Here is a 24812-nt window from a genome sequence, read left to right as displayed (position 1 = left end):
AGGTGCCCCATCAGTGGAAGATTTTTTAATAAGTTATTTACTAACTCAATCTCTACCTATTATAGCTCTATTCAGATTTTCTATTTCTTCTTGAGCCAATTATGGTAGTTTGTGGCATTCTACACATTTTCCATTTCATCTGTATAATTTGTTGGCATATTTTTTCATAGTATTCTCTTAAACTCCCTTTTCTTTCCATAAGGTTATTTATAATGTTCTCTGTTTTATGCCTGATTTTAGGAACGTGAGTCTTCCCTTTCTTTCTCATGTAATTCCTCATAAGGGAGGACATCTGCCATTTTGCTTTTTCTGTATGTTCCTCTATTCTTCCATTACCGTCTTCTTCTGTGTTAAATAAATGTTTTCTAGTAACCTTTCAAATTCCCATTTGTTTTATTTTCTATTTATATTTTTTTGTTATTTTCTTAGTTGTTACCCTGGGAATTACAATTAACATCTTAATTTATAACAATCTATTTTGGGTTAATACCAACTGAATTTCATTTGTATATAAAAGCTTTGCTGTTTTATAGCTCCATTCCATCTCCTGTCCTTCACACAGTTGTCATACAAATTACATTGTATGTTCCTCAACACAGATTTATAATTATTGGTTAATGCTTTGTGTCTTTTAAATCAGATAGGAGGAAAAAAGTTATGAAAAACACAAACAATACATTTATATCATTTTTTATGTCTACCCATGTCATGGCCTTGACAAATGTTCTTTATTTTTTCATTGGATTCAGTTACTGTCCTTTCATTTCATTCAGATGGACCCCCTTTAGTCTTCATTATTGGACAGGACTAGTGACTAATGACTTACTCTCTCAGTTTTTGTTGAACTGGAAATACCTCAATTTTTCCTTCATTTCCGAAGGTTGACCTTGCTGCATATAGAATTCCTCATTGATTATCTTTCTTTTGGTGCTTTGAAAACATCATCTCACTCCCTTCTGACTTTCATAGTTTCTGATAAGAAATCATCTTCTACTCTTTTGAGGAACCCCTCTATGTGATAAGTTGCTTTTTTTCTTGCTTCTTTCAAAATTCTCTCTTCGGCTTTCAGGAGTTTGATTATGACGTGTCTGGGTGTGGCTTGCTGTGAGTGTATCTTATTTGTAGTTCATCAGACTTGATGTGAGGATGTATGTTTTTCATCACATTTGGGGAGTATTTGACAATTATTTCTTCAAATATTCTTTTTGTCCCTTTTTCTCTTTCCTCCTTTCTGGGATTCCCATGACACTTACGTTGGTATGATGGATGGCGTCTCACAGATCTCTGCAGCTCTGTTTATTTTCTTCACTCTTTTTTCCTCATTTTCTTCAGACTGGATAATCTCAGTTGACCTATCATCAAGTTTGCTGATTATTTCTTCTGCCCCTCTGGTGGATTTTTCATTTCAGCTATTGTTATTTTAAGGTTCAGAATTTCTATTTGTTTTTTCTCTTTTTATACTTTCTATCACTTACTGATACTCTCTGTTTGATGAGACATCACTCTCATACGTGCCTGGAGTTCTTTGAATATGATTTCCTTTACTTCTCTGAACACATTTTAAACAGCTGATTTAAAGTCTTTGTCAGATAAGTCCAACATCTGGGTTTCTTCAGTGATACTTTCTACTGACTGGCTTTTTTCCTCACGCAAGGGCCACATGTTCTTGTTTCTTTGTATGTTTTGTACTTTTCTATTGAAAACTGAGTATTTAAAATAATATTATGTAGCAACTCTGGAAATTAGATTCTTCACCTCCCCAGGATTTGTTATTGTTTTGTGTTGTTGCTGTTGGTTTTTTAGTGTCTTTCTTTAATGAATTCTGTAAAGTCTGTATTCTTTGTCGTATGTGGCCCCCGAAGTCTCTGCTGGACTAGCTTTGTGTGAAGCTAATGGACAAAAATGTCCTTAGCTGCCTGGAACTAGTGAGTCCCAGTCTTTGCTGATGGGCTCTGTGTGTATGTCGGCCATGTCTTCAGCTCCGCTTTAGCCTTCGCTCTCTGCTTACACGGAGCCTCAAGGTCGGCCTGCAGATGAATACCAAGTGGAATGACAGTTTTGAAAAACACAAGTGCAAGCCATTAATACATTTGCAGCATGTTAGCTGCTATTATTCTCATACCAGATTGTTTGTTCTTTGTAAGCACAGGCGTTTTCTGTCTCATAAACACCTAACATATACGTAAATACCTAACTCATATGCCTTAGACCGCATAACCACTGCCATGGGCTCATGTTGGAAAAAAAACAGAGTAAAACAAAAGTGCTTTGAATGTTGGGGGAATCTGCTTTCATAAGGAAAAAAATAAAAAAGCTTCCCAGAAGCAGAGAGAGTTTTGGGCAGAGTTTCTCAAAGTGAGATTCAAGGACTGCCTGCCTCAGAATTACTTGGGATGTTTGTTAAAGTTCAGCTTCCTGGCTCCATCCCAAATCTTTTGATTTAGAATATCTTTGGGTGGGTCCATCCAGGAATCTATGTTTTTAACTAGCTCCCCATTGATTCTTAATGGGCACTACTGTGTGAGAAACTCTTTAGGGAAGATGATCTTCTAGGTGCCTTCACGTCAGAGATGGGCTCATGATACAGACTGTGCTCAAATATTAGTTTCCCCCCTTTCAATGCCTGATTTCTAAAAAAATTCACTTTATTTCTATAGTTCATCAAATTCTATCAATTAGAGGTTTATTTACGTTCATGAGGACTTTTTTTTTAACTGCTGCCAGGGTTATCATAGGATTCAGGCTGAATCATGGGACTCAGAAGATTTCAGGGGACAAATAAGCCCATATTTATTTATGCAATAAAAGCATAGGTTGGGAGGGAGAGTAAGAGAAGGTACCAGATAAAGCAATGGGTATACTTGCCCATTTCAAAATATTGCACCTAGGGCTGGCCATGCAACCAGAAAACGTAGGGAGAGTTTTTTCCTTTTTCCTCTCTATTTTTATTTTTCTTTCCCCCCCCTCTCCACCCTTAATATTACTGTTTCTCTTGGGGCCCAGAATTTAGGTCAGTAAAATTCGTATTAAGGAAATACATCAGCTGCCCTGGGGTTACATAGGCTATTGAGGTTTGTCTGGTGACTGAATCACCACCTAAACCATCAACTAGAAGCTTGTCTTTATGGAATGATGTCTTCTGGTTTCCAAATAATACACTTCCTGATGAACTTTTTGATGCAACCCGTTTGAGAGTTTGAGATTGGATCAAGTTCAGGCACATGTAATTTATCTGGGTTAACTTAAAATTTTAAATTGATTTCCCCCAACCATCTGTATACGTTCAGGCCATTTCTCTTCGTGGAGTTTTGTGTTTCGTTAATACAAAGTCAGTGTTGAAAAACAATTAGGAGAGTTTAGATCCTTATCGACTTTAACACATCCAGAAGTGAAACATGATTTAAAAAATCATTTCATGTTTTAGGTGTTTCCTGCTCCGACTTGCCTGTATGACTGAGAGTCCTCAAGAGATTCTGATCCCTTCCCCCACTCAACCTAGCTCGGGACGCATTACTCCGCCATTGGTCCCCAGAATCGTGTTACAAATGCCCAGACTCGTAAATCGCATTTCTTATTCCCTTCAAGGTATTGCACAGAGATGCACGGCTATCAAGTACCACTTTTCCCAGCCAATCCGCTTACGAAACATTCCTTTCAATTTAACCAAGACAATTCAGCAAGATGAATGGCACCTGCTTCGTGAGTATTTCTGGGAAAGGGTCAGAGAGGAAATGGTGTCTTTCTGAACAAAAAGTATTCCTACCAGCCCTCTTAGGTTTGAACCGAGAGATGCTGTGCTGAGCATTGGTGGGCCTGTGGGCCCCATGCAGCTGGGTCAGAGACTCTGAGAGTCATTTCAGTGTGCTGCCGTCACAACTTGTTTACAGACGGAATGTGTGAAAATCAGGCCTGAGGCTTCGTGAGACAGGGCAGCGTGTGTTTCTGCCCTGGTGGCATCTGTCCGCAAATGGCCTCCTGCATCTTTTCTTTACCAAGTCATCGGGTGCACGGACCTGCTCTGTGACTTGTCTTAGTAAACCAAGGGGATTATAGCTTAGGTACTCTCAGTTTTGTTTTGTTTATACAATATTCATTTTAGCTACCACGTCTACCTCAGGCCTTGGTATTTCTGCTAAAATATCTTTATGAGTGTATGTTGTAATTTTCTCAGAGGATGTCTGTCATCAGAGGATATCTTGACGATGGGAACTGCTCTTTTTCACTGTCAGGAAAATGCGAACATCTAGAAAGGATCATGCAGTGTGACACTAAAGTGGGCTGATATTTACCTGAAAGTTGTTGATTCATGCTGCCTGGTGATAGATGACTCAGGAAAGCAAAAAGCTAGACCCTAGTCAGAGGCCAACATTGTCATGTTTCCAGTGAAATAAGCAGTAAGGACTTTAGGGATCTTGTTTGGTGACCAAAGCCACTGCAGAAAACCAAGCAGAATCTCATTTTGTGAGGCAATCTCTGCCGATCAAGAGACTGTTTTAAATATCGAACCAGATATATGGAAACTCTTATGGTGCTCCTGTAGTCCTGGTCTCACGCTATACATATTCGGATTGGCAGACTGAGGACTCGGAAAGTCATTGGCTGACATGTGCTTTATTTCTTAATGCTATGACTTCCTGAAAATTCTTTCTTGTTGGCTGATCTTAACAAGCATTTCTCAGCAGATCTGAGTTAGAGTTTTATCTAAGTGTTCTTACGTCTGAATTCTTTATGAGTGTTTAGAGTTCTTTGGCTTAATCAACAGTCCAGAAAGCCCCGTAGTCACTGGTTTTAAGTCCGGTGAGAAAAGATCAACATAGGAGTCTGAGAAAGAATCTCACCTCTCAACTCGAGGAGTCTGTGGCTTGCTGTTGCATAGCAAGACTGTACTCAAGCCAGTACTTGAGTGTTCTCTTTATGTTTTTTGAGGTTCTTGCAGAAAGACACTTCCAGCATTTGCATGCGTAGCTCTTTCCAAGAAAGTCACATTTACCAGATAAACTTAACATGGGTGGTACTAATGCAAATCCCATGTAGATTATATCTGAACTTTGTGGCTTTTAATGGTCGTAGACAATAGAATTACTACTTCAACCATAGGGAATTTAGGAAGTTGAGACAACAATGGCTGACCTATTACGACATTTCCTCTGTTCAGATGTGGATGTTGCAAAATGACTTATCCCCTTAACATTAAACTCAGCCCCTTTAAATGATCACCGCCCCTGGCCCTTGGCCTAAAGTGTCTATACTTCCTCTTCTAGGCAGTTTCATTTAGATGTTCTGAGCTGGAAATGAGAAACCCCTTTAAAAGAAAGAAACTGTCCATGTGGGCCCAGAGCTGTTGACGGGCCTCTGGGGCAGTCGATCTACCCTTGGGATCTACTACTATTTTAAGAAGGATCATAGACATTTAGCTAACAATTTTTAAAATTCGATTTGTTAAAAATAAAGGAGAGAAGGAAGGACATAGAGGAAGGAAAATAGCAGAGGGTGAGCAGTCAGCATGCTGCACTAGGATGGTGATCAGAGCGAAAATATGTCCGGATCCATGTCTTTGGTCCATGTCTTGGTTTTGCCTCGGAGGTGGGGAGGGACTGGACTTCTGGCCTTGAGATCACGTTTGTGTCTTTGTGACAAAGACAAATAAAACAATTGGCACCCATTACTCTTTTAAGGAAAGTGAAGACATTTCTCATCTCTACCTCACTCTCCTTTTCCTAAGTAACTTGCTATCTGTTACCCACGTTGACCTGGGCATTGTCCTCTGCTCCGCTTTCTGTGTGGTACAGACTTCTACATGCATGCAGAGAAGGCAGACTCTGACCCTATCTGTCCTCTGGTGGAAGACCTGGGGAGAGACTTCCCTAAAGCACCCCAAGCCTGCAGACCCCAAGACTGCCCGTGCCACCGACTAGTGTTTACAATGCACACAAAGCTCTTCGTTCTCTAGTTTTCAGTAACTCTGCTGTTTCTGCTTCCCATTTCGACTATCTGTTTCTGTCTTGAGAGTAGACCTGAGAAGAATCACCGCCGGCTTCCTGGGCATGGCGGTGGCGGTCCTGCTCTGCGGCTGCATCGTGGCTACGGTCAGTTTCTTCTGGGAGGAAAGCTTGACCCAACATGTGGCCGGACTCCTATTCCTCATGACAGGTATGCTGAACACCTCAGACGTCTCTCTGGCAGAAGGGAAGGTCTTTGAAGAAAACAACAGTGTTCATAATATAGGCCTGGTTTCTCCACGGTGGCCTGTTAGAAGGTGGGGGGGAATGTGTTGGGTTTAATCTCCGTATGAGCCAGCTCTGTTTTTCCTGTTTCTGGTTCATACCTTGGCCCTAGCCCTGGCCTGGACACTCGGCAAGCATTGGCCATTGTATATCGGGAGCCCGCCACGAGAGAGACAGAGAGAGAGGGGTCAGCACAACCACCCCTTGGGCTGACAGTCAACTCAAAGTACTTGTCTTAGTGATGGTGTCTTTGGGGTCATTTTTACACACAAAACATGCATTCATTTCACTCCACAGATTGTTTTTGAGGACTCACTATGTACCAGGCACTACTTTAAGTACTAGAGACACAATGAATGAGGCAGATAAAAATCCTTCTCCATTTTCATCATCGAGAGACAGTGACAATAACTTGTGATAGTAATAAAAGCTGTGAGGAAAACAAACAAGGTGGAATCGGAGGCTCAGGGACACCTTGCTGAGGGGGCGATTTCCCAGCTAAGTTGTGAAAAGCAGGTGGCAGCTGGGAGTGTGCTGCTGGGCGAGCCAAGCCCTACAGTCGGGGATGGGTGGGTGTATTTTGAGTCACAAAAGACCAGTGTGGCTGGAGCGCGGGGAGATGCAGACAGTGGCTTGGATTTCAGTCTAAGCGTAAATTAGGAAGCCATCAGTTTTTTTAAAAGATTTTATTTATTTATTTGAGAGAGAGAGAGAGAGAGAGAATGAGCAGTGGGGGAGGGGCAGAGGGACAAGCTGACTCCCTGCTAAGCACAGAGCCCCAAGCAGGGCTTGACTTGGGGCTTGATCTCAGGACGTTGAGATCATGACCTGAGCTGAAGTCAGACATTTAACGCACCTAGCCACCCAGGTGCCCCAGGCACCAGCAGGTTTTAAGCAGAGGAGGGACTTGATCCTAAAGCAGGGGATTGGAAGGGGGGTGGTGTGTGGAGACATGACTGTGGTCTGTTTGATAGCAACTGAAGGCTACTTTTGTCTAAAAAGGAGTCAGGAGCTGAGCTGACAGCCGACACTGAAGTGGCTACAGGGAAGAAATCTTTTTTCCTTCTGCTCCTTCACACACACACAAATAATGTATTAGTGATTAGTGAATGTCAGATGAAGAGTTTCACAGGCACACTCAGCATCAGAGCTAATATGACTTTGGATATGTAGCTATTTCTGAACAAGCCTATTTCTACTTCTCTGGAGTTCAGTTTTTCAAGTGACCAAGACTGGGTTTGCCAGCACTTCTCACTTGATGGCCACTGACTCGTGCCCGCTTTAACCGGAGGCAGCAGGACCTCTTCATCGGCTGACGCCATTTTCTGTCTGCCTGTCTTTCAGGGTTGACAGATAGGTGGTGCTTTGCTTTCTGGGCAGCTGATCTGAAGCCTGAGTTACCCAAGTCACAGGCAGAGACCCTTCCTTCTAACTGCCATGGGCCCCTTTCTCTCTGTGAGTAATAAGGGTCATCGTTGTGAGCACCCTGACAGAGCATTTGGAAATCACACGGCCCCGGAAGAGTCTGAGCAGAAAACTAACTTAAGCGTTCCGGATTTTGGTGAATACACTAGGACTGTAGCACAGGGAGGCTAAAATTCCAGTTCCTGAGGTTTTGGAGGAGGATTTGAACCCTCCAGACTACCTATTGGGTGCCTCACGTAAAACCCAAATGGGTCAGGGTAGCAAAGAAGCAGACAGGCCTGTCTGCCCAGAAGATTCCTTTAAGCCTCTGCTGGGACATAATGGTCATTAAAAATCTTGTCCATTTTCTTCCCTCCCCCTATTAGCTGAGCCCCCATTTTTCTGACTCGTGTCTCTGTCTATATCAAAGAACTGCAGATTCACTTCCCCCCAACCCTAGAAAGGCCCACATCACGTCCTTTGTCAGGAAAATGAGGGGAGCTTTAGACAAGAAAGCCTTAGTGATGGTTTTAAAACATACTTTAATATGGGTAATGCATAAATAATTTAGGATGCTCTTAGATATAAAACAATTATTAGCAGTAAAATAAATCACTGGGCCACAAAAGCCAGGGCTAGGGAGGGTTCCGGAGAAGGTTGTGGGCCGTTCTCTGTTTTTAGATGAGAAGAGGGTGGTCGTTGAGCCCTGGGTGGGCATGGAGAGCACTTAGCCGCCAGGTGGCCTGTGCCAGCTCCGCCGCTCCCTGCTCAGCCCTTATTTCGGATCCCCACACGGACTGTAACTCCGGCAGCCTCAGGATTTATCATCAAAAGTCCCTGTGCAACTGTTAAACAAAAACAGGACAAACAAAACACGAGCCACAAGAACACAAACCCCACAACCACCAAAAACCCCCCAACAACTCCCCTCCCCCGCAAACTTACCGACCTGACGTTTGACCTGACGTTTGACGATCCGTCCTGAGGGACGAACAGACACTAACGTTTTGCTCTCTCTGCTTTCGGTCGGCCAACCAGCATTTTTGGAATAAAGGGCAAAATCCTCTTGTGGATCCCACCACCGGAAAAATTAGGTTGTTTAAATGTTTTTTCTTATTCTGGACCAAATCTCACTGATGAGTTTGCCTCATTTAAAAAAGAAGAAGAAGAAGAAGGAGTTCCCAACCCACATCCCATGTAAAGTACTTGGTCTTCTGGGCTTCCATTCACTATCTCACCATTAGCTTTCCCGAGTTGTTTCTCTGTTCTTCTACGCGGTTGTGTCCCGTAATATTGCAGAGCTGCTTGCTCTTGCAGGGGTGGATATGCTGTGTTGTGCTCGTCTGCTCCCTGACTGGTGGGTTGAGAGAGGTTTGTTTCATTTGTTGCAGTTTCAAATGCTGCCTTTCCCTTTCCTTTGTAAATGCCGGGTAACTACAGGAATCCATTGCCTGAGATAAATGGGCTGGAGGGTGCTCCCGTGTGGGAGCCGCAGAGGGGAGCCACGAAGGGTTAAAAGAATTGATTTTAATTAAGCAGAAGCGTCTTCAGCAGCCCTTGTCAGCATCTCTCCCACAGATTTCTGAGGCTAAACTTAGCCGCTTCTAATGCGTTGGTATCTTCATTCTCCGCCTGAACTTATTAGCCAAACCTTCAATGAAGAGCATCAGTGATGTGACAGTTTGAGATGTTAAAATGGAAACTTTGAAACAGTCTTCCTCCTTCTGCCTTACTGCTTGCAGACAGCCCTTGATTACCCACATGTGGCCCAGCAGTGCCGGGGCTTGCCCCCTTCCTCTGCCCTGGGGCCTCTCAAAGGGCCTTCCAGCAGGACCGGCGGTAGGCCTCACAACCCCCAGGCACCCCAGATGTGGCCCTTGGACTTCATGGCCTCTGAGGTGCCGCACGCACAAAGAGGCACGGGCGGAGGGCTGAGGGAGTAAGACACCTTCCAGCTCATCTTGTGCTCTCGGGGTGCTGCGAAAGCCTATTGCCATCAACACTCAATGATGGATTCTTTTAGATGGCCATGGTGATATAATTATAATGATTAGAATTTCAGTTATGCATACAAAGATTGGAAAGTGTTCATTTATTCAACGCAAGCGTTTTAAAATATAATGTTTATGTCACTGTTGCTGTTGTTTTATTATCTTTTAAAATACTGGTAATCTCAAAAATTGGTTAAAGCTTGGGCCTCCCGGGGCGCCTGGGTGACACAGCGGTTAGGCGTCTGCCTTCGGCTCAGGGCGTGATCCCGGCGTTATGGGATCGAGCCCCACATCAGGCTCCTCCGCTGGGAGCCTGCTTCTTCCTCTCCCACTCCCCCTGCTTGTGTTCCCTCTCTCGCTGGCTGTCTCTATCCTGTCGAATAAATAAATAAAATCTTTTAAAAAAAAAAGAAAAAAAAGCTTGGGCCTCCCTTGATGGGGGCCTCACTGCCCACTGGATCCATTCTCCTTCACAGGCAGGGCTGTCCAGTGAGTGTTGTGACAGCAGACAGAAAGGTGACAGGCCCCAGGCTGCCCAGCAAAGCTCAGGAACAGTCAACATCCAAAGTCAGTTATCCCTTCCTTTGCTTCAACGCATTAAAAAAAAAAAAAAAAAAAAAAAACGAAAATGAAACAAAGAACAAAACCAAAAAAACAAAAAAGCCACTACAGTAGATACATGGAATTATCTAGGTTATCCATTGATTGTGACCTAAAACCACAGGTCCTTAGTGCCTGAGTTGAAACATTGGGAGCCAGGTGTGTTTTGGAATTCAGGATTTTTAAGTTTTATTTTAGAAAGGTAAATACGGTGCATAGATCTTATATTGTCTAACACCCTCAGCGGGGTCTGAAATCAAATCCATTAACATTTCTGCAGCAAAACATATGAATATTCACACTAAGCAGGATCAGTAAGGGCTATAAATAGCCTCATGTCACATCAGGTCAGGGTTTGCATTACATAAGATTGCTGCCATCTTGCAGGAAAAGATGGGATGGTTTTTGGATTTACTAATTGCGAATTGTGGATCTTCTATTTAATTTTTTGAAGTTTTGTCTATTTCTTGCCCACTCATTTAGGAAAGACGACTTAGGAATGGCTTTTTGAGTAATCTGTGTGAAGGTAGCATGAGGCATTTTTGCTGGAAGAGCAAAGAGACTGGGATGATGGGCAGGCCATCGTTTGAAGGAGTGAAAAAGAAAAAAAAATCAATGTTTATGCCTTTGGGTGTTGCAGCGGCGTTATTTATGAAGCAGGCTGACCAGCGTGAGGCAGCTCCCACTCCTTTCACACTGTTAAGCACATCAAAGGAGGACGGTCAGAAGAGTGGGCCCAGTTACCCTCATTACAGCTCGCCAGCTGGCCACAGGCACCTCGAGGAGTTCGGGGAAGGAAATTGGGTTGATGATGTGTAGATGGCTGCATAAATTTACTTCCATCCTGATCCGAAAAGATCCCTTCCAACCCTATAATTCTGCTGTATCCTTGTATCTTTTAATTAAGAATATTGGTAGAAAGCTTTTTAATATATTATAAGAAAAGCATTTGCATGCAGGGCTTTTCAGAACCAGTAAGTCTTCACTCTTTTGAAGATGCTGCTGGCAATAACCACGACCCAGCCGGGGATTCCAGCTCGGCTGAAGAGTGTCAGTGGTAGCCGCAGGGCACTCCTGGCTGGTCAGGGAGCGAGGGGAAGGGAAGGAGAGCCTAGGAGAAGAATGGAGGCGAGGCGACCTCTCTCCTCCTGGATCTTCAGGAAGGACCGTTAGATTTTGAACTTTTTGAGTGCAGGGGTGGTACCTCATTTATCTTTCTGTACCCCAACCCATACCTTGAATCAACTGGATTGCTGCTGACGAACGTGCAGCGTTATCTGCGATAACTTGCTCCCTGGGTAAGCTCTACATGGGGTAATTTGGGATGACCCGGTCCTTAGGTTGGTAGAACTCCATGTGTTGTAGAACTCAGTTTTGTTCGGCAGGTTTTGTTGGCTCCATGTGCTCAGCACTATTAGGAGCTGTGTGGAACTTTAGTCTAGGGGGTGTCTACTACCTTGCCCTGAGATGAGTGCTGGAAAGTGGGACGGAAAGAACATCTGGGGTCCTGATCACAGCGACGTCAAACCGATCATGGCTGTGACCAACGAGGACTCATTAAACCAACCTCTAAGATGATCAGAACTGGGGTGGGATGTGGTAGATGCTTGAGAACTAATTGCCAAAGAACTGATTAAATAACATTTAAAATAGTAAAATCTTGCCAAGACCTATAAAAGAAATAGAAATACGCTTCCTACATTGACTACACACATATACGATGTCATGGGCTGAATTGTGTCCCTCCCCAAATTCCTGTGCTTGACATTCTAACCCCCAGTACCTCACAATGTGACTGTCTTTGGAGATAGGGTCTTTAAAGAGGTGATTAAGGTACAATGAGGTCATTAGGGTAGGCCCTAATCCTTCAATATGACCAGTGTCCTTATGAGAAGAGGACATTTGGGCATAATTACAGAGGGAAGACATTGTGAAGAGACAAGTAGAAGACTGCCATCTATAAGCCAGGGAGAGAGGCCTGGGAAGAAAGCAGCCCTGCCTGTAGCTTGATCTCAGCCTTTAGCCTCCAGAACCATGAGAAAATTTCTGTTGTTTCAGCCACCTACGGTTCTGGTGCCTTGTGACGGCAGCCCGAGCAAACACGTGAGCACTGTGAGATGTGCATATGGAGCTGCAATAGAATTCCGCAGTTGGCATCGACCTGAGACTAATAATCCAGCTCCAACAAAGATGTTTTCCTCATTCAAACCACGCTTGGTGTCTTTGAAGTGAGGATTCCTTTTTCCCTTTTTAAAATACCTTGAGTCAGTTAGGCCTCTTTTTACAAAATCTTGTTGGGCAAGTTGGAGACAATGCTTCTCTCCTGTCAGTATGTTTCCTGGTAATAATCAGACACAGGCCTGCCCGTTCCACAAACAATAGCTGTGGCAGCCCTCTTCGCGAACTCTCTGAGGCATGGGAGGGTCTAACAAAGAGGAACTCTTGCATGTGCTTTTTTGTTAGTCACTTTCCTCTTTCTCCAAACAACTTCAAAAGCGTTTTGGAAGAATTAAAAATGTCACCGAAGGGCACCCCCGTGCGAGCATCTGTGGAATGGGGGCAGGGGGGATGGGGGCCTGTTTGTGGGCTCCTAGTAACCGTCCCCGTCAACCTGAAGCACAGTGAGTTGAGTAAAGGCAACAGAAAATAAGGCAGGTTTTTGTCAAGGTTTGACAAGTGCTGTCTTCCAAAAAGAACTTCAGTGGCACAGAGCAACCATTATACCACCATAAAATAAATACAAATAAGTGATACAAATAAGATAAAGGAGGGATCAGGTTTGTGGGGCAGATGGGTCTAAGCGTGACGTCAGTAGCAGAAAGCATGACATGAGCGCCCAACTTCCGCTCATGGTGGGCTGCTGATCCGCTTTAGGTTCCAGCGACTCCGTCAGAGACAGAAATGTCTATCAGTGACATCGTGCACAGTGTCCCTGAGGTCCACAGACAGAAGGCACAATCATTCATGACACCGAGGGCAGAGAAAATCATCCTTCCGGTTAAGTCCTCAAGTTAGCTTATTTCTTATAATCCTTTTCTATTCCATGTGCCCTGGTGGTGTTCTGCTCAAATTCATTTTACCAAAAGCAACTTTATGGAGCTGGCGGGGGAGAGGTGCTAACAAAATCAACATTTAGTATAAAATCAAAGGGAACGCGTATAGTATATACACGCTTTCTTCTTCTTTCTGGGGGTAGGGTGGGGTGGGGCAATATTCTTGCTCCATGCCTTATTTTGGAATAACAGAATCACAGGAATTTAACCCTAGTCCCCCCCCTTCCCCCCCCCCCCCATGAAGAAACTAAGACTCAGAGAGGGTAGGTAATTTCAAGGTCGCACAGTGATTAGCAGTAGATCTGGGGACCAGAATACACATTTCCTGCATCTCAGCCCAATGCATTTGGACATCAAAGGATGCTTAAAAGTCTTAGTTTGAACTCAAGTTTTCAGAGGTCATTAAAACTACATTACTCATAAAAGCCTTGCTTTTAAAACGCATTCAGCTCTGTGCAGACATAGATGTAGAATAGACTTGTTTTTTCTGTGATCGGGTCATTGTTCTATTATTGTATTTTACCTGTTGATACTCCAGAGATCAATTTTTTCTGTCTTATTGTTCTATTACCAGCATTCTTTAGAAAGACCTTGTTATGTATAAACATTGTCGTTGTTGTGGTGCCAGTGAAAACAGTCATGTAAATGTAGGAACATTTGCTCTTCGCAAAGTTTGAAAAAAGCAGAGGAGTATTTTTTGACAAGTCCATTCCTTTATGAAAGAATTATTTCCATCACAATCTTTGGAGAACTCAAAGTGATATGTTTGCCATAATAATCTGGAGCAGGAAGTCAGCAGATAAGATTTTATCCTTTTTGGAAAAACAGAATCACTTTAGATTTCAAAAACAGATTTAGACAAAGGGTAGGAAATATCAAATTATGGCAGATGAAGTGTCCTTTTAATTTGAAACGTTTCTTTTCTAAATGCACATTTGGGAAAGGGTTCAGGCAATATGCCCTTATGTGATTTGAGGGCAGGCAGAATTGTGGAGCTTAAAAATAGCGTTGAGGTCATCTCGATTTCCTCCCAATTGCTCCCTGCTCTGAGTTTGGTTTTTCTGCTAGTGTTTCTGATCCCCAGAGCTCTAGTAAAAGGATCAGGGGAAAACTGTTACTTCTGGCCCTCTCTTTTTAGTCCCCAAATCTGTGTCTCTGTTACCTATGGAGATGCTCGATATATCCCCAAAGCAATTTTCCAGCCCATAGTTGCAACCTCCATTGCATGGCGGGCTAACCCAAAGTATGAAGGAGAGATGCACAGAATTTGGAACAAACTGGACATTCCAACACTTCACTGGGTGTTCGTTTCTGTTTTCATTACCCATCTCCTGCAACGGCCTCATTCTGATCCCCTGCCCATCCCGAAGGAGCATCCTTAGGGGTCCACTGGGGTGGACTAGAAGCATCTATCCCCCTGGAGCGTCACTTAAGTACTTAAAATACTGTGTTTGGGGAATTTTTATCCGAGTCCTGATTTTAGTGTTCTGGAAGGACAATTAATTATACCTACATGTGTTGGTATGGAAAAGTAAAGTTGGGGGTCTGTCCGCTTTACGTCACCCAAATCGTCTCCTAGATTCTGAATGGTTGAAGTATATGATCCCCTTACTCAGCTATTTTATGTCAATTCCCACATCCTGGATTTAATTTGTATCATTTAAAAGTTTTTATTGGAGCGCCTGGGTGGCTCAGTCAGTGAAGCGTCTGCCTTCGGCTCAGGTCATGATCCGGAGTCCTGGGATTGAGTCCCATGTCAGGCTCCCTGCTCAGTGAGGAGTCCGCTTTTCCCTCTATCTCTCCCCACCGTTCATGCTCTCCCTCTCTCAAATAAATACATAAAAATTAAAAAAAATAAAAGCTTTTATTCATTCATTGAAAAAACCCACGATTTGTTGAGGCCCTAGTATGTGCCATGCTCTGTACCTTAAAATATAATTTAGCACATGAAAAATTCATTTAAAATAATATTTACAGGGAACATGATAAGTACTAACGATAATGGTAACTGAAAAGGAAAACAGACATTGTATGATGCTTGCAACTCTATAAAAATGTGTCAAATCAGGTATAGAACAAGGGGAAATGAAGACTGTTTTGTATTAGGTGTGAGTGATTCTAGAAGATCTTTTCCTTAAAAATAGTGAGATTTTTTATTTTGTTGTTTTAAGAACCAAAACGAAAAATAAATTCAAATATACATACCATCCCAGCAAGATAATCCTGAATAATTCAAGTTATCAGAATTTTCTCCCGTGTTCTTCACTCGTATACCTCCAACGCCTTGTGTACGGTCTGACACATAAAGGTTTTGCCAATGTTTGTTGAATGAATGCAAGTTAATTCCAGGGCAAGAATTATAGATCCTTGACTAATTTGGAGTGACCGGCTCATCAGTTGACCTGATTTTCATAAAGGCCTGTCTGGCACGTGCCTCGTAGCAGGCCACACTGTAACCAATCATTCCTTTCTCTTTGCAATATTTGCAGGGATATTTTGCACCATTTCCCTCTGCACGTACGCGGCCAGCATCTCCTATGATTTGAACCGGCTCCCGAAGCTGATTTACAGCCTGCCTGCTGATGTGGAGCACGGCTACAGCTGGTCTATCTTCTGCGCCTGGTGCAGCCTGGGCTTTATTGTGGCAGCCGGAGGTCTCTGCATTGCTTATCCCTTTATTAGCCGGACCAAGATTGCACATCTAAAGTCTGGCAGGGACTCCACGGTCTGACTGTCCACGCTCAAGTTCACAGCTCGGTGGCCCGTCCAACGGTGCGGACGGCTCCTGAGAGGAACAGAGTGGAATTCAAGTCGGGATCCCAAGCACAAAATGGTCTTTTTACATTCCAACCTGTTGCCTGCCAGCCCTTTCTGGATGACTGATAGAAAATCATGCGAAACCTCCATACCTTTCTCCGGACAAGACTACTGTGGATTCAAGTGCTTTAATGACTATTTCTGCTTTGACTGTGAGACATGGGGAGCAGTGCCGTGGGGCACCTCTAGGTTTAGAAAAAAAGAGGAAATTGCAGTGGGAAAATTTGTATGATTGCCATTTATTTCAGAAAGTTTGTATATAACAATTACCTGAGAGTCATTTCTATTTGCAAAAGGATTCATAACAAAGCGAGTATAATTTTCTCGTCATTGTCCCATGCTTGTGAAATTTTAATGCAGTATCTTCGGAACTTGTCCTACTGGTGTCTTGTGTCCGCACCAAACATCTGTGCATTCTTTGTGGATGTTCCTTGTTGCAGGAAGATTCCCCTTCTGTTGCCTTTTTTTTGTTTATTTATTTATTTGTTTATTTATTTATTTATTTATTTATTTATTTATTTATTTATTTTTAAATTGAAATCTCTTCTCTGTCTTCGTACTGGAATCTGAATCCTAAGGAAAACAGACCAACCGTGTAAGAACTAATCCGTGACACTATGCAGTATCGTTCCATGTCTTACCTGTTGTTTAACCTCTGTCTCTTTCTGTTAACTGGATTTCTGCATTAAATGACTGCCCTCTTGTTAACCTGGGTGTGTCTTCTTTCAGCCGTGGCCGTGGGTCTCCTTAGCCATGTGGACAGAGGGAGGCTCTATTGTCTTAGTAAGACTCTTATGAAGCCTTACTAATGGCTTCATTTCAGTTAGGTTGGTCATTAACCTGCTGTTGACAAAAGATGTCATTTTCAAACTTCTTTTGAAAACCTTATCTTGGTACTTCAAGTTTTCTTCTCTCCCTTCCTTTCCCATCTGCTTGGTAGTAGGCTAGTGCTGAGGGTACATGGTCTCTCCTTCGTCCCTGGATCTCCTGGGCCAGTGGGTTTCAATTTGGGCAGCACATGAAGAATCGCCTGGTGAATTCCTCAACCGCACATAAACCGGGCCCCCCTCCTCAGGTCAGTTGACTCAGTGTCTGCAGCTGGGCCCAGGCTTGAGTGTTTTTGAAATAGTATCCTAGAAAGTTCTTGGGGCACCTGGGTGGCGCAGTTGTTAAGCATCTGCCTTCGGCTCAGGGCGTGATCCCAGTGCTTTGGGATCGAGCCCCACATCAGGCTCCTCCACTGGGAGCCTGCTTCTTCCTCTCCAACTCCCCCTGCTTGTGTTCCCTCTCTCGCTGGCTGTCTCTGTCGAATAAATAAATAAAAAATCTTAAAAAAAAAAAAGAAAGAAAGTTCTTACATGCAGCTGGGATTGAGAGCCACTGTTCGGGGTCAGAGCCGCAGTAATCTCAGCTGTTAACATTTATTTAGCACTTACTGTGTGCCAGTAACTGGGCTATGATTTCTTTCCAGGTATGATTTCATGTGACCTTCTCAAAAGCTCTATGAGACAGGTACAATGATTCCATTTTTATGATAAGGAAGCTGAGAATCAGCCTGGAACATTTGCTTCCTTTTTTCTCAATCCTTTTCCTCTGTCGGGGTATAGGACAAAAGTTAAAATCCTTCCATTGTGTTTGCTTATGTTTAGATAGATGGGTCTGGCACCAGCTAACTTCCAAGCTTTTCCTTTTAGCTCCAACATTATCCTGTTCCCCACACACTCGGCACACTAGGGGTGCTCTGTAGAATAAGGGAAGATGCCCCCCCAGAAGTGAGACATCATTTCAGATTTTAATTCTGTAAAAGGTATACTTTTACTTTATTATAAAAACTGATTTGGCACTTGGGAAAGGATAACGGTAGTGATAATCCTCCCCTTCCTGCACCCCTCCCCCACAAATAAAGCCTGACTTGCAAATGACAGTGTCCACACATTGTCACGTGAGCCTTTTCAGAGAGGCTCAATGATTCCGGTGACCACACAAGCTCCTAAGACCTGTGGAGAGATTCCCCAGCAATCTCTCAGGCCTGTTTAATAAACCCATCCCTCTGGACGAGATCAGAGACATGTAGAAAGAGGAATTATTTTCACTTATTACTTATGTGGGAAATTCTCGAAGCAGGAGAGCTGTTTCTTTGAAGTCTTGTTTAAAGATCCCCATAGAAGATGTCAAGACTCTTCAACATTTATATTCCAACCACCAAAGCAGTGTCTGAGTGAGTGACTTTTGAAGTTTCTGAGAAGTTTCCTAGGGATTTGAGGTGAGAATGGAAGAAAGCCTCGGAGTGACAGAAGGTTGAAGGGTTCACACACCAGAAAGATGCCCAGAAGCCAGGCAAGTTCAGTTACATTCAAACGTGTGATGGCGAAAACAGAGCCTCAATGCCTTCCAGCCAAAGTGAGCTCAGAGAAAGGAGTGATGTGCCCAACGTCCCTTGCTTTCTAGCTACTGTCATGGAAGTGTGAGCAAATGTAGCCAAAGTCAGGCATTGGGTTCCCAGTCCAGGGGCTTCTTTAAGGGGTGTTTTCTTCATTGGCTTATGAATGAAGGATGATGGAAATGGCCACTCAGTAGTGCGTGGAGCAGAATAATTTACTGAGGCAATCTGTTTGTTCTTCTGAAGCTCTCTCTGTCCCACTTCTACCTGCATGCCATACCAACACTGGATTTCTTTGCCTTGGGGATTTTTCTGTAGGACAGAAAGCAGAGGTGGTTGAGCTCATCGAAGTGAGGAAAGCAGTGGATCCAGAAGGGAGGATAGGCTGAGGACTGAGGTTGGGGGCTAAAAGTGCTCCAGGGCATCCCAGAGACCGAAAGAGAAAATTACGGCAACCACGTGATTAGCTGGGCAGCACACTCCCTAAAGGTATCAGGACCACAGAGTGGATGGCTGTGTGGGGTGTCCAGGGAAACTGAGGCCTTTGAACAATGAGCTTCTCAGTTGTAGCCAGTCTGACCCTTGGAAGGCTCAGGGATATTGGCACAACTGTATGAGAATGTCCCCAATAATGAATGGGGGCCAATTTCCCCCCATTCCTGCAAGGTAGGGCTAGAAAATGGATTTACAGAATACTGGGGATTGTAGGCTAAGAGTCATGTCCATCTGCCATATATAGACAACATTTACCAAAAAAGAGAGCTTTATCCAAAACCTTGATGAGACAATCATAAGCTCCACATGCCCCTCCTTTAATAGTGTCGTCCTTGGTTTATTTGCAATGTTAGAACTATTGCAGCCCACTCTGAGGGAACCCTAATCCCTCTTTCACTCAAGTACTATGGACCCTTGATAGTCAACAGTCCACGATGTAGGGAATTTACACAGAATGTAATTTCTTCATAAAAGTCACTATATCTTTCAACAAATATTGATTGAGTGCCTGCCTACTAGGTGCCAAGCACTGTTCCAGGCCCTTAGGAAACATCAATGAAGGAGAACGAAGTTTCTGGAAACAAAACACAAACGAGACACAGTTTATACCCAGGTAGTAAAATGCAGTAAAATACAAGTGAAATTCTAGTAAAATGCGGTAAAGTGTAAGTAAAAATTAAAGTCACCCTTTCAGGCCCCAAATGATTTCATAAGTCCAGGATTAAAGTAATTCAATACAGTTATTAAAATAAGTTTCTTTTGAATTGTACTTTCATTGGCTGTGCATTTCACTTCATATCATTCTTATTTGAATCTATCTTCAGTTCCATAAAAAACACATTATTAACTTGGGGGGGGTGACCTCTCCAAGGTTTCCCATTTGAAATTTCAACTGAGAGCCACCAAGGTGAACTGCACAGGTGGACCTCATTACCTGAGCTAAGGAGCCCAGGTTCTTGGGCTTTTAAGGTTACCTGAGCTAAAGATGAGGAGGAATCTAGGATCTAGAGACTCAGAAGGCACAAGGTTAAGCTAAGCTACCCAGTGAAGGTCAGTGCACCTGGGAAGCTAATGCCACCCGGTCACTGTCTCCGTCTTTGCTCAGGCTGTTTTCCCTGCTGGGGACTGCCACTCCCACTCGGCCTGTCTCAAGCTGAATTTTCCTTGTGTCTCAGCTTCCATGCAACCCTCCTGAAGCCTGCCTGTCACCGGTTATGCTCTGCATGTTAATCACTCGCTCACCCCTACCTACCTGGGCAAAAACCTTGTCCTGCTTGGGTTTTGTTTCCAGGGCTCAGCCTAGGAACATAGTAGGTGCTCATTAATCTTTGCAGAATAAATGCATGACTTCAGATCACAAAGATAAACTTTCATCTTCCCCAGACAGCAGTGACTCCCTTAGCACCAATTCTAGGGAGCCCATCAAAAAATGTATGGTAGTATAATAGACTAAATGGAATGAGAATATAGCTTGGCAAGCAAGTAAGCCTCGTTAGAATAATTAAAGGGACTGTTAACCCAAACTAGCCCAGACATAACTTGAAATGTTTTATGAACTAAGTACTATGGAACATTTATTTGATGGCTCAAACAGTATTAAGTTAGTAACCTCAATATGGTTCTACGCCTCCATTTAAAGCTTTCCCATTTATGTGCGGGTATGTTTTAAATCTCTAATTGGAATTCTGAAAGGAATGCTTCAAACATGACTTCCTTTGAATGCAAATAGCTATACTGACCACGAGCCCTTTTTAAATTGTATTATTCGAGTTTCTCCAGGACCCTGTCCTTAGATTAGAAGGAGAGGAAATTGTCCTTGCTGCAGGACAAACACAAATGCTTGAAGATGCTCAGGGCACACCATGACACTGGGAACTTGGCTGTCAATATATTCCCCACCCCTATACAACCTATATTTTGCCAACCTTCAAAGCAAGATTTCAACTTATTCTAATACCTATTAGCATATATCTTCTTGTAGCTTCCATAAAAGGAAAACAAATTGTTTGGCTATAAGATACTTTTCTGTTCTTATTTCCTGTTTTTTCTCCCCATCAGCATGTATGGTAAAATACTGCCTGCTCTCTGCTGTGTCGGGCTGTGCTTGGGCCCCTCTGCAGACAGGAACTAAGAGAAGATCATGGGGCTGGAAAGGCGAGAACAAGGGGGCAGTGGAGGCGGTGAGATTGTAGAGACAGGGCAGAGCTGTGTTGGCCTCCCTAAGGAGGCTGTGTTTTACTCTGGCTGTGGAAAGCAATGAGAGTGTTTAAGGCAGCACAGTGATGTGATCTAATTGTCATTTTAAACTGTCAGTGTTGCCACTGGGGATGGAAGATGGATTGGAAGAAGCCAGTGGAGATGGAGAAGCCAGTTGAAGAGAAGAGTGTGGCAGGAGTCCAGGAGACATGATGGTGGCCTGGACCAAGAAGGTGGCTGTGAAGATAGAGACAAGAGGGTGGGTGTATTTCAGAGATAGACTTGACAAGACTTGCTGGTAAAGTAGATGGAGAGGGGAACGACAGGGACATTATCAAGGATGACAACTAAACAGTTTTTAGAGTCAGGTTATTTACTAAGGAAATTGTGATTCTTGTATCAAAAGGGGATAAGGGGGGGTGTGCCTGGATGGTTCAGTTGGTTGAGCATGTGCCTTTGGCTCGGGTGGTGATCCCAAGGTCCTGGGGTCGAGCCCTGCATCAGCCTCCCTGCTCAGTGGGGAGTCTGCTTCTCCCTCTCCCACTCCCCCTGCTTGTGCCTTCTCTCTCTCTCTCTCTCTCAAATAAATAAATAAAATCTTAAAAACAACAACAACAACCAAAAAAAGGGGTAAGGATTTGAAAGGAGGGGAGATACTAAGTGTCATGGTAAACCCAGTGTCATGTAGGATGGTGGTTATCCTTAACTGAGTAGAGCCAGGACTGAAAAGCTATAGGTGAGAATAGGGTCCAATGACCACAGTGCACCTTCTCCCTAATTGCCCCAACTGCCAGCTTCATCCTCTTTAAATTCTGGTTGTTCTCCAGAAGCTGCCTATGCCAGCCTCACTATTCAGTTTGAGTGTGAATTTTGTCAATTAGTGGTGACTGTGAAGATTTCGGTCCAGCCACAAGGGGAAAGCATGTAGTGATTGTGAGTTAATGGAAGCGACAGATGTCACCCACTGGCCTCCTCAGCTCAGATCACACCCGAGAGACTGTTGGCCTACTTCTGTTAAGTTCCTATTATGTCTTAAGGCTGGCATTGCCAACATTCACAAGATGCACGGACCACTACCCGAGATCTGCTCAGTTTGGACGACCAAGACTCTGATGACGTCACTGCCCTGAGTGTGGGTTGTGAGGATGGATGAACTGTAGCCTCAGGCTCTTAGGAAATGTCCTCAATCCACACAGGACCTCAGCGGTAAATTCCCTCAATATCAGCATAGATGTGGAGTGACATCGTCTGGGAATTCTGGAAAGTACATGGAAGCCTTGCTAGAACAGGTTCATGGAGGATCCACTAGACAGATCTGGACAAGAAGGGCCTGAGACTCCTTTGACTACCTTCACAGAACCCAGTAGGGTACCTCAGAATCACAGCCAGATGTCAAGATCAGCGCGTTCGGTTCTTAAACCGTATAGCACCTTTCATTTCTATCCTCGTGGCTTCACCTGTCAGTCAGGTTGGCTGTGACATGCACATAAATCCTTGCTTTAGAAATGTGCCTGAACTTTACTCAGCGGTGGCTTTGGGGGGCTTCAAACTCATTCCACACACGTAAAGCACATCCCGTCTCATCACGCTGGTTGGCACGGTTAAGCATAGGAGCACAAAGGAACCCAGAAAACTGCAGAGATCATTGAGGTTTTCTCATTTCTCCCAAAGCTTTTATTATTTCTGGACTCTGTTGGGGCTCAAAAAACCACCTCTCTCTTTCAAGCACTTGATTCCAAAAGGATGGTGCTGGAGTCCCATTCCTGTCGGTTTGGAGGGCTCCTACATCCTTGTAAATGTTAGATATAAATAAGAAGTGGAAAAGAAAGTTCTGATTCTCAGAATCCCCTCCAGTCCCGTCTCCTGGTGTCAATGAGATGCTACGGTAGGACTGACTCAGCCTTTCCTCAGTGCCCAGCCATGCTCTTTATGAAATCTATCTTGTTGTTATTGCCCCTACTTTATGGATGGAGAAACTAAGGCTCACAGAGGTTAAATAAGCTGTCCCTAAGACACTAAGTGGCAGAGCCAAGATTTGGATTCTGGCCTCTTCACTCCAAAGTCGTGATTCTTTCCACTTTCCCACACACCATCCACATCCTACCCGAGACCCAGCACAAACACCAGTCATGCCTCTCTAACCATATCTGAGCTTATTTCCCCGGATTATATGCATCTAGATAGATAAACATTCCCCCATGGTTTTGTGGTTCCCCTTGGAAGTGACTGCTCTGCAGTTTTTTTAAGTTCATTCATTTATTTTTTAGAAATCTCTCCACCCACCACGGGGCTTGAACTCACAACCCTGAGATCAAGAGTCACATGCTTTTCTGACTGAGCCAGCCAGGCGCGCCTGCTCTGCAGTTTTTAATCAAGCAGCTGCATTTCTAAACCAGAGCACACACTGCCCTTTGTAATTCTGTAAAGAATGCCAGACCTATTTTTATAAGCACAGAACCTCTCCTTACTGATTGACCTTCAGGAGCCCCTGTCCCCTGCAGGAGCCTAAAGGTATGACAACAATTTTAATTACCTTCCTGGCACTGCCCCCACAGAATGTTTTGAGAAATTCCCATGTCACCAGGGCTGCTCAAAGATTAATATTTAAGTGGGTAGATCCTCCTTCCTTTGTCCTGTGAAAGCATCCCTGGTGCCTCTTTAAAAATTATTCAATGAAAGCAATGACTCAAAAAAGAAGGCTAGATAGTCTTGTGGTTAAGAGATAGGCGAAGAACTCCGAGACGCAGGACTTCTGGTCCTGGTTTCGTGACTGGTAGCTGTGCGCTCCTGAAAGCCAGTCATCTCTCCTGGACCTCTGGAGACATTCAGGAACTGATGGGCTTTCCAGGGACACGGGTAATGCCGCACGTGGAACAAGCCCCTGAAACACCTTGAACACCTCTGCAAACTTTTATATTCTTTTCCAAGTTGAACGTGAACTCGCCTTTTGTGATGTGAACTGGTTTTAAGAGCATAGCGTGTAAATGACACAAACAATGAAACGAATCTCTCTGATGCCGAGTCAATATACGGATATCTTCCCAGCTTCTCAGTACACCTCAAGTAGGGCAAGTCATGTTCTGTTTCTCTTTGAGAGGTTCGTCCCTGCGCAGCGACTTCAAAACAACACATCTAGACGGCCTTGGGAGGTGTGTGGGGGCTCTAGCTGTCATCCCTGTAGGTATAGAGGAAACAGGCTCTGAGCGGTGTCTCTGGCAAGGTGTCTACGTCCCCAGCAAGTGAGCTATGTAGGTTTTGAGGTCCGCAAATCTAAGTATCTGTATTCCTGCAAACACGTTGATGAAGCACGAGCCTCTGCGGTGACTACGGTACATCGCTATCATGCCAACATGTTTCTCAAATAAAATGGACTTGGGAATTGAAACTAAACCAACTGTGAAAGGTAATCTGGAGGAGATAACACGAGCGATTAATGCAGTATTGATTCAAGGGATGAGCTGGTTCTTAAACAAAGCGTTTTCCAAATAAAGTAACAGTTTAAAGAGTGTTCACAGGGGTGGGGAATGGTTTTCAGGAATATTGGAGCCAAGTGAGGGAAGAATGTGGGAGGCAGAGTGAGGTGGGTTGAAGGGCAGAGCCGCGAGAGCCACGTGAAGTCACGCCATCAGGACATGTGGACACCCTCTTCTCT

At 43.9% G+C, this 24812-nt stretch overlaps 1 protein-coding gene across 1 annotated transcript in view; it reads left to right on the top strand.

The window, feature by feature from the left end:
* The window catches only part of TMEM178A (transmembrane protein 178A), a 47182-nt gene extending 30399 nt beyond the window's left edge, over positions 1-16783 (top strand). The window contains exons 2-4 of the mRNA XM_026479481.4: positions 3586-3699; positions 6013-6150; positions 15762-16783. Coding sequence (XP_026335266.1) covers positions 3586-3699; positions 6013-6150; positions 15762-16003 — 494 coding nt within the window. The 3' untranslated portion in view covers positions 16004-16783. The remainder of the gene's footprint in view (positions 1-3585; positions 3700-6012; positions 6151-15761) is intronic.
* Positions 16784-24812: the final 8029 nt, after the last annotated feature.

Source organism: Ursus arctos, unplaced genomic scaffold (genome assembly GCF_023065955.2).
Source record: "Ursus arctos isolate Adak ecotype North America unplaced genomic scaffold, UrsArc2.0 scaffold_8, whole genome shotgun sequence".
NCBI lineage: Eukaryota > Metazoa > Chordata > Mammalia > Carnivora > Ursidae > Ursus > Ursus arctos.
Note: the sequence above shows the minus strand (reverse complement) of the source record. Positions and strands in the feature narration are given on the sequence as shown.